General features: G+C 46.4%; 1 protein-coding gene and 1 long non-coding RNA gene across 2 annotated transcripts in view; both read left to right on the forward strand.

The window, feature by feature from the left end:
• Positions 1-1,508, forward strand: part of LOC101731168 — a 78,262-nt gene extending 76,754 nt beyond the window's left edge. The window contains exon 14 of the mRNA XM_031898241.1: positions 1,330-1,508. Coding sequence (XP_031754101.1) covers positions 1,330-1,508 — 179 coding nt within the window. The remainder of the gene's footprint in view (positions 1-1,329) is intronic.
• A 3,666-nt stretch (positions 1,509-5,174) lies between these two features.
• On the forward strand, positions 5,175-6,929 carry LOC116409803. Its single transcript, XR_004222084.1, has 2 exons — positions 5,175-5,276; positions 6,439-6,929. It is a non-coding gene; the product is annotated as an uncharacterized LOC116409803 (long non-coding RNA).
• Positions 6,930-10,505: the final 3,576 nt, after the last annotated feature.

Genomic DNA, 10,505 nt, shown 5'->3' on the forward strand with positions numbered 1-10,505 from the left:
AAAGCACAGAAGTAGTGGGGAGCCGCGGCACATAGAAGAGGACATCACGGGAGCTGGAGGCCGCTGGGGGGGGAAGGGGGGAAATGGAAAATGCTTGGGGCCCTGGGGGAAACTGAAGGATACGTGGGGGGGCCCTGGGGGAAGCTGAAGGATTCTTGGGGGGCCCTGGGGGAAGCTGAAGGATGCTTGGGGGGGCCCTGGGGGAAGCTGAAGGATGCTGGGGGTGCCCTGGGGGAATCAGGAGGATGCTGTGGGGGAGCTGGAGGATGCTTGGAGGCCCTGGGGGAAGCTGAAGGATACTTGGGGGGGCCCTGGGGGAAGCTGAAGGATGCTTGGGGGGGCCCTGGGAAAAGCAGGAGGATGCTTGAGGGGGCAGGAGGATGCTTGGAGGGGCCTGGGGGGAAGCAGGAGGATGCTTGGGTGGCCTGGGGACAAACAGGAGGATGCTGGGGGGAGCCAGAGGACACTGGGGGGGAGCCAGAGGATGCGGAAGGAATCAGCGGAGAGCAGGCCATAGTATGAGTAATTTGGGGGAGGGCCACCAATGTTTTAGGGGGTACCTGCCCTGGCACCAATGCAAAACGTAACCCCTGGCCACCAATGTTTTAGGGGTGCCCTGCAGGGGCGCTTCAGCCATTAGGCAAGTTGAGAAACTCGCCTCAGGTGGCAGAAGCGCCCCAGTTACCAGGGGCGGCAAAAAGCCGCTCCTGGTAACTTTAAGAGACGAATTTCCGGTTTTTAAACTGGAAATTCGGCTCTTCTAGTGAAGAGAGTGCAATTGCGCTCTCTGCACTAGCGATCTCACCGCCCCCGGACCCGCTCCTGCGCTCAGAAGGTAAGAGCTGGGGAGCGGGGGGGGGGGGGGCGGCATCCAGGAGCCGCCTCAGGTGGCGATATGTCCAGAATTGCCCCTGGTGCCCTGGCTACCAATGTCTGTATGTCTTTTGTATTGATGGGGAGGGGTCACTGGGGGAGGGGCCATTGGGAGTATGGGAGGAGGGGGGCCCAGAAATTTTTTTTGTGAGGGGCCCTGTGATTTCTGATGGCGGCCCTGGTTACTGTTCCTTTAATATCCTTTTTATTATAACTTTTATATACATGTGATTTTTTTCTCCAAAACCAAAAGGAACTTATGTGAATTATTTGTAATGTTTATTAGAATTCTAACACTCAATGGCCCATACCCTTAATCTCCACATTCAATCTCCATACAAGCTCAGTGCAAGGAGTGACTATAAATGACTAAGGTGGAAGTTACAGTGCAGCACAGGCATCAGGCAGAACTTCTATGTTCACTTGCACAGACCCAAACTCTGTCTTCCCTTTCAGAGAGACCCCAGTGTGATTCTGGCTGGAAATCCTTTGATGGAAGCTGTTATTATATTGTTACCACCAAGAAGAACTGGAAAGATGCCCAGGCCATTTGTAAATCAATGAACAGCGACCTGGTTATTATTGACAGTCAGAAGGAACAGGTGAGGCACTTACTAAATATACAAGACAGCTGACTCCATTCACTATAGGCATCACTGGCGTAACTATAGAGGAAGCAGACCACATGTATGGGCGCCCAGGATCCCGGATTATAGGGCCTATTTTTTTATAGCCATAGAAATCTCCCTCCCCAGCTGCTCTCTGACCTGTGGCCGGAGAGTGGAGGAAGCCAGTGGGCGGGGGAAGCTAGCAGGGGGTAGGGAGTGGGTGGGGGATGCTAGCAGGGGGTAGGGAATGGGCGAGGGATGCTAGCAGGGGGTAGGGAGTGGGCGGGGGCTGCTAGCAGGGGGTATGGAGTGGGCGGGGATGCTAGCAGGGGGTAAGGAGTGGGCGGGGATGCTAGCAGGGGGTAGGGTGTGGGATGCTAGCAGGGGGTAGGCAGTGGGCGGGAGATGCTAGCAGGGGGTAGGGTGTGGGCGGGGGATGCTAGCAGGGGGTAGGCAGTGGGCGGGAGATGCTAGCAGGGGGTAGGGTGTGGGTGGGGGATGCTAGCAGGGGGTAGGCAGTGGGCGGGAGATGCTAGCAGGGGGTAGGGTGTGGGCGGGGGATGCTAGCAGGGGGTAGGGTGTGGGCGGGGGATGCTAGCAGGGGATGCTAGCTATTGACTCCTATAATTCAGAGCTTTCTGGGCAATAGGTTTCTGGATAAGTGATGCTATAGCTGGGATTATGGTACAGGTATGGGACCCATTATCCAGAATTTTTGGGACCTGGTGTTTTCCGGATAAGGGTTCTTTCCCTAATTCTGATTTCCTACCTTAATTCTACAAAAAAAAATTTAAACAGTAATTAAACCCAATAGGATTTTTCTGCCCCCAATAAGGGGTAATTATATCTTAGTTGGGATCAAGTACAGGTACTGTTTTATTATTACAGAGAAAAGGGAATCATTTAACCATTAAATAAACCCAATAGGGCTGTTCTGCCCCCAATAAGGGGTAATTATATCTTAGTTGGGATCAAGTACAGGTACTGTTTTATTATTACAGAGAAAAGGGAATCATTTAACCATTAAATAAACCCAATAGGGCTGTTCTGCCCCCAATAAGGGGTAATTATATCTTAGTTGGGATCAAGTACAGGTACTGTTTTATTATTACAGAGAAAAGGGAATCATTTAACCATTAAATAAACCCAATAGGGCTGTTCTGCCCCCAATAAGGGGTAATTATATCTTAGTTGGGATCAAGTACAGGTACTGTTTTATTATTACAGAGAAAAGGGAAACCATTTTTAAAAATGTGAATTATTTTATTAAAATGGAGTCTATGGGATATGGTATTTCTGAACTTTCTGGATAATGGGTTTCCGGATAAGGGGTCCGATACCTGTACAAAGTTACTACCACAATACATTGGGACCCATGCAATAAAATTTACTTCATCAAGGTTGAAAAAAGTTTCCATAAATAAAATAAAATATATTATTTCCATATATTAAAAGAATATGAATCCAATGCCTGGGGCCCTGACAACTTCCGCTTTATCTTTATTTAATTAATAGAGCTCATTATTCTTCCAATGTTTAACAATTCCCACCTTCTATGGAATGCTTTTGTAGCCCACCAAATGGTTGGTGCTCATTGCAGGAATATCAGCCTTCATTTATATGTGAAAGAATTATATTATGTCATATTAAGACACACCCTTAAATCCATATGCCTCCTCCCCTGTGCGCAGCACAGCAACCCCCAGCACATAATAATTACCCACCTTAGGGACCCCTAACAACTATTTCAAAATGCTAACAAACTTCCACCAGGTTCACCTTTTAAAGGTAGATTAGGGCAGGCAGAGCATAGCACACACAGGGAGCATAGGGCAGGCAGAGTATGGCACACACAGACAGCATAGGGCAGGCAGAGTATGGCACACACAGGCAGCATAGGGCAGGCAGAGTATGGCACACACAGGCAGCATAGGGTAGGCAGAGTATGGAACACACAGGCAGCATAAGGCATGCAGAGTATGGCACACACAGACATCATAGGGTAGGCAGAGTATGGCACACACAGGCAGCATACGGCAGGCAGAGTATGGCACACACAGGCAGCATAGGGCAGGCCGAGTATGGCACACACAGGCAGCATAGGGAAGGCAGAGTATGTCACACACAGACATCATAGGGAAGGCAGAGTATGTCACGCACAGGCAGCATAGGGCAGGCCGAGTATGGCACACACAAGAAGTGTAGGGCATGCAGAGTATGGCACATAGTGGTAGGCAGAGTATGGCACATACAAGCAGGCAGAGTATGGCACATATATGTAGGCAGAGTATGAAACATAGAGGTAGGCAGAGTATGGCACACATGGTGCATAGGGCAGGCAGGGTATGGCACACACAGGCAGCATAGGGCAGGCAGAGTTTGGCACACACAGACAGCATAGGGCAGGCAGAATATAGCACACAGGCAGCATAGGGCAGGCAGAGTATGGCACATAGAGGTTGGCAGAGTATAGCACATAGAGGTAGGCAGAGTATGGCACATAGAGGTAGGCAGAGTATGGCACATAGAGGTAGGCAGAGTATGGCACATAGAGGTAGGCAGAGTATGGCACATAGAGGTAGGCAGAGTATGGCACATAGAGGTAGACAGAGTATGGCACATAGAGGTAGGCAGAGTATGGCACATACAAGTAGGCAGAGTATGGTACATGCAGGTAGGCGAGTATGGCACACGGTGCATTGGGCAGGCAGAGAATGGCACATACAGACAGCATTGGGCAGGCAGAGTATGGCACGCAGGCAGCATAGGGCAGGCAGAGTATGGCTCATACAGTTAGGCAGAGTATGGCAAATGCAGGCATAGCGAGTATGGCACACAGGGTGCATAGCGCATGCAGAGTATGGCACAAACAGGCAGCATAGGGCAGGCAGAGTATGGCACAAACAGGCAGCATAGGGCAGGCAGAGTATGGCGCATACAGGTAGGCAGAGTATGGCAAACAGGGTGCATAGGGCAGGCAGAGTATGGCACAAACAGGCAGCATAGGGCAGGCAGAGTATGGCACAAACAGGCAGCATAGGGCAGGCAGAGTATGGCACATACAGGTAGGCAGAGTATGGCAAACAGGGTGCATAGGGCAGGCAGAGTACAGCACACACAGGCAGCACAGGACAGGCAGGGTATTGCACACACAGGCAGGATAGAGCAGGGCAGTAGGGAAAAATACAGGAAAACCTATCCTGACTAGACAAGTAACTGACCATGACCACTCCAAGATGAAACGTTTGTACAGCAGTACATATAGTGACACAATGTCAGCGCTGCTCCTACAGCCTCTCTAAGGTGTGACCAGTTTAACAATGTGGGCGCTTACAGTCTGAGCCTGAGTTGTGAACAATATAGGGGCTTAAAGGTGTGGATAATGCCGGGCCTTGCAAGTGTGAACAGTACAGCATTTTACAGCCTGAATATGAGGTGTAAATAATGCAGGGGGAGCAGTTAATCTCAGCATTAATATTATTTAAAGGGGATCTATTGTGAAAATTTAAATGTAATATGTCATCACACTGAAATAAGAAACTTTCTAAATATAATCAATTACAAATTCTGTACTGTACTACCAGTCAATGTAATGCAAACTGAAGGGAGTAATTGTCTCTGGCATATGTTAGTATGTATTATATCTGTGTCTTGTAATGAGATGGGTCTTCTGCTTCCCTAGAAATTCCTTGAAAATATTACTGACTACACCAACATTTGGATCGGCCTCACAAGGGATAACAATTGTAAGAATCTGTGGATATGGGTGGATGGAACACTCCATTTATCAGATGGGTAAGAATCTGTCCCTGGCCATCAGTGAAAAGCTTCTATTTTAATGAAAGTTTTATTGAGAGTTGAAAAATGTGATGCTTGGTGAAAAAAACCCACTAATACTAATGTCTGTCATCTTGTTCCCACCCACCTCCCACTACTTTTTTGCTGTCTGTCGGCATTACTAAAACCACCCTACTACGCTCCCTCTCCCATATACCTGGTGCCCCCGTCTGTCACCTGAAGCCGACGCTTGCCCCTCCACCCTGCCCAACCATCCGCAAGCTGGTGCTCACAGCAACCCTTCCACGCGCAGGGTACGGAAACCAAAGGGGGGGGGGAATGGAAGAGATAACCAATGGATGGAAACAACTTTCAGAGAAACAGGGAGGGCAAACAGAGACAGATAACTACAGAAAAATGAACACAGAGGAGGGCAAGCAGACAGGGGAGGGTGGGGAAGAAAATGGGGACAGATAAGTGCAGAGAAATGGGCACCAAAAGGGCAAGTAAATGGAGACAGATGGGAATAAAAGGAGACAGTTGAGGTGAACAGAGGTAGGGAAATATTTATGCAGGTCAGGAGTGAAGGTTAATGATTCCCCGACAAACCGCTGTAGATTATAATGAATAATGCACCCCCTACTAAAATTTAGAAAGATAATAGAACGCAGCTGGGTGTTACATGGCCTATATAGGAGTACTTGGCCTATGGCCTTGCGCCTTTATATGATTGCAGAACTCCTTGGTGACTTCCCTTATGAATTACAATTTAGCAAGGAGTTCTGTGATCCTTATAAATTACAGTAGGGTGTACATTATCCCAATTTGGCCATTATCCTGTGACCCAAATTATATAATTGTAAATGATTGCAGGAACAGTGCATCTTCCCAAATCTCCAACCCAACTTGTGCATCTTCTTTCTGACTTGCTAATAGCAGCCACTCAGCTACTTATCTTCTGACTGCCATAGCACTCAGTAGGCCTCTGGCCTTGTGACCTTCACTTAGAATTGAGCCCCCCACCTTGTGCAACATTCAGATTCATTTTTATGTTTTTGCTATATTTCTCTGCTTTCTGTCAGTTTTATACTGCAATGGGGAAAACGTGACTCGTAACAATCTTTGTGCGGCACCTAAACCTGCAGTTCCCAGTTTAACTCAGTTTGCAATTCCTCTGCAGATTCTGGGGCAATAATCAGCCAGATAATGAAGGAGAAAACTGTGTTCAACTGTTGCGTGGAAAGAAGTGGCATGATTATGATTGCACCGATCAGTATGAAGCAATCTGTGAGAAGAAACTGATATGGTGTGTTTAGTTTTGGAGCCATAAATCTAGGTTTATGAGCAGCTTATTAGTATACCAATGTCCAGCAAATAAATAGAAAAACTAAAATCTCCTGAAAACAATGGCGGAGACCCTATATCCTTCCAAATAATGAGCATTATAGCTCCACCCCACTGCTACTATTTGCTATAATATCTGGGGTGGGGCTGAAGAGATACCTAACAATGAATGACATGGTACTGCGCTCCCTCTAGTCATTATATCTGCTGAGAAGGAAAGGTCCTCAATTTCAGCCTTCAGTCAACTGACGTGTGCCTTCCCCAAAGAATCACTTGCCTACAGCATTGGGATCTGTATCTGCTTTTCAATAAATTGCTGCAATGAAATCCTTGAGTCTCTGATCAGCGCCAAGTGATGCTGAAAGTGGGAACTTCACTAATTTCACTTAAATTCCTTTTCTCCCCTGTCCCAACATGTAAGTACACATGGGTAGTATTGCCTGCCCACACAAGGAGGTAGGACCTATAACACCATACGACTTCCTTCTCACCACTTTTATACATTTATCATAGCAGTACAGGAACCAACATTATTCTTTGGATGGGAAACTTATATTGACACATCGGGACATGGAAGAAAAGGAATATATGGCAAGTAGCTAAGTGACATTCCCATTTTCCTCTATGTCCCCTTCATGTCAATACACATGGGATCTACTAAGCAAAGCCATGCCTAACAAGGAGTGGGAGTTAAAGATTAGTCAAGGGAGGTACAAATGGTTCTACTTAGCCCAACTGAGGAAATTTAGGGATTTATATTTATCATGCTGTGTAAAAAATATAATAAAATATAATAAAAATGGAATAAAACATTAACTGTGATGTTGCTCATAGCAGCCAATCAGATGCTTTGCTTTGGTTTTCTAACTATTGAAATCTGATTGCTGATTGGTTGCCCTGGGCAACATCACCAGTAATGTTTCACTCCAACTTTTTATACAGCATGATAAATATACCCCTTAGGGGCACGTTTACTAAGATTGGTTGCTACGGGCAACATCACGGGTGATATTTATCTACAATCAGATCTCTTTCTGGCATGTCCATATCATTCTCTAAATGATTTTCCTTAGCTTCCAGCAGGTTTAGTTGCCTATAGATAGAGTCCATGCAGCATGGCAGGGAGATATTAAGTCCTCAAGGTTTCCAATCCTCCTCTCTGCCTTTCCTAGTCCTTTCTGATATTTTTGGCAAGGCATGTCAGAGTATTGCAAAGTCTCTGGGGAATTCATCAAGGAGGAGTGATTGCCAGTAAGTATATGCAGCGGTTCTGCTAGTGTTGGGTCCGTACGGGGGGCTGTTCTGTGGTGGCAGGAGGTGAGGGGGTCTCGCTAGCAGCAGTCTCAGTGTCAGGAGGGGGAGACATACCCTGTGACGGCTCCTGGAAACCTACACGGCCAGTGGCCATTCTGATGTGAAAAAGTGAGGGTCTGCTCTGTACCAGACTTGACAATGAACAAAAGCAGGGACTGCCCTATACCAGACTTGAAAAAAAAGCACTGTAGTTTGTTTACTGGATTGTCATTGGTCAGTTGCTGATAAGAGCAAGTCCGGCACAGATAAGGGAGTGAAACATGAGTGAGACTCGCCCACTCCTCATTCAGCTGCAGGCACTAAGGAATAGAAAGTGCCAGTTAGCTGTGTTTTACCCCTGTTTTAATGGTTTTGCCATCTGATTTTTTTTAGAGCAACATGAGTTATAGTACTTTCCTATCTCAGGGCTATAGAGAAACACTGAGTTAAGTTCTTGAGAATTCACATCCCCTTTAGTGCTTAATATGCATAGATTTCCCAAACTATGTGTTATGTAATGAAATATTGCACACAAAATTTACATGGGCAAAAACAGAAATTTAAGAGCAACGCAGAATGCAATAAAACCACTTAAAGCAATATTTTTTTTGGCTAGTGAAATCAAAATGGCAGTTTTAGTGGTTTACTGTGCTATAAAAGTTATTCAGGCTGAAAATAAAATAATAGAACTTGAGATAAAACATAAAAGGGTTACACAGGGTGGTTATGGGTGTGCTGCCCCAGCAGTTAAAATTTGTGTATTAGGTTTAACTATCATGGTTTATATCCATATACATTGTTATACTGCCACCTAGTGACCAAGGTCATATTGCAAGATGAATATAGGGGAGAGAAGTGACCTTCTCTCCCCTATATTTAGTCATATTGGGTTTCCCCTGGCTATACAAGCAGCATGGTGGATGATACTGCCTTGTAGTGCTGGGTCCTGAGTTCAATCCCAGCCAGGGCACCATTTACAAGGTGTTTGTATGTTCCCCATTGTCTGTGTGGGTTTCCACCCCTCCAGATGTTCTGATTTATTTTATAATTACGTATCAGGCACATCACGTTCAATACAGCTCGTCTCCAATTCTCTGTTTTTATGTGAATAACACAGTTCCCTTCATTTAGGTTATTGCCAGTCACTTCCATCACTATACTGGGACACCAATTTCCCCATATGTTTCTTTCTAGCAATCTGGCATTCTTCTCTTCCAGAGCTTCTGTTACTCAAGCCTCTGGTCAGGATTAACCCAATGCCACTTTGCTCTCCTGTACAGGACTTTCCATGCTGGTGGAATTCATTGAAGGCCCCAGCACCCTTAACTGGTCCTGGTCTAGCACTTTGCCCCTAATTAATGGATGGATCCATCGGTAACTAATTCTACTTTCTCCTAGATGGAGCGACCACTGCCCGTATCCACTATTCCTGACTGCCTCATACATCTAATGTATGTTATTAAAGTTGCTTATCTGTTCTGACTGTTCCTAGCCAACTGTGACTGTCTCTCTAACTGGGTCCCAACTCACCCTCCTGCAGGTGATGTTGCTCCTGCCAAGCATCTTGAGTCTGGATCCCATGACTAATATGCAGCAGCCTTTTATACCTTCTGCACTATGCTTCCCCCTGGTGGCTAGAGTCCTATATTATATTTTTATACTCATTATAAAACACAATTGCCCTTACTGTCATCTAGTGGTCAATTGCCCACATTACAACAATTTCAAACATTTACAAACATAAACTTTTTAATAACTCACATTTGTATAATTACAAACTTACAATTTTCATGTACGATTAGGGAACTGTTAAATTGTGCCCTTACGCTATGGCAGTTATTATTTGGACAGCTATAAAGGGTCCTTAATATAATGGGAAGTAAGTCCCTGTTCCTGGGTCATAGCAAAACCTTTTGCAGTTCAACAGTTTGGCCATAAGGTGGCACTGTGGTATAGTATAAAAAGCTAAGCAGCCATAAGGAGAGATGCCGTTTTCGTAACAGAGTTTGTCTAAGCAGAATGGTAAGAGATATTGTGGAACCTGTGTGTAGGTAGGCCCAGAAAGGTCAGGCAGCTCCTATAATAGATCACACTAGGTGTGATAAACAGGCAGGGCTAGCTAGTGAGCATATTCTGGCTCCCACAAGGATTTGCCAAGGCATTATTATCCAGGGTAGAGACTTTCCTTGGGCCAGGTTGGAACTGCAGAGTGCCATTGAGCCCTATGGGAGACTTTCCTTGGGCTGGGTTGGAGCTGCAGAGTGCCATTGAGCCCTATGGGAGACTTTCCTTTGGCCGGGTTGGAGCTGCAGAGTGCCATTGAGCCCTATGGGAGACTTTCCTTGGGCCGGGTTGGAACTGCAGAGTGCCATTGAGCCCTATGGGACACTTTCCTTGGGCCAGGTTGGGGCTGCAGAGTGCCATTGAGCCCTATGGGAGACTTTCCTTGGGCCGGGTTGGAGCTGCAGAGTGCCATTGAGCCCTATGGGAGACTTTCCTTGGGCTGGGTTGGAGCTGCAGAGTGCCATTGAGCCCTATGGGAGGCTTTCCTTGGGCCAGGTTGGAGCTGCAGAGTGTCATTGAGCCCTATGGGAGACTTTCCTTGGGCCA

Source organism: Xenopus tropicalis, chromosome 3 (genome assembly GCF_000004195.4).
Source record: "Xenopus tropicalis strain Nigerian chromosome 3, UCB_Xtro_10.0, whole genome shotgun sequence".
In the NCBI taxonomy this organism is placed as follows: Eukaryota; Metazoa; Chordata; class Amphibia; order Anura; family Pipidae; genus Xenopus; species Xenopus tropicalis.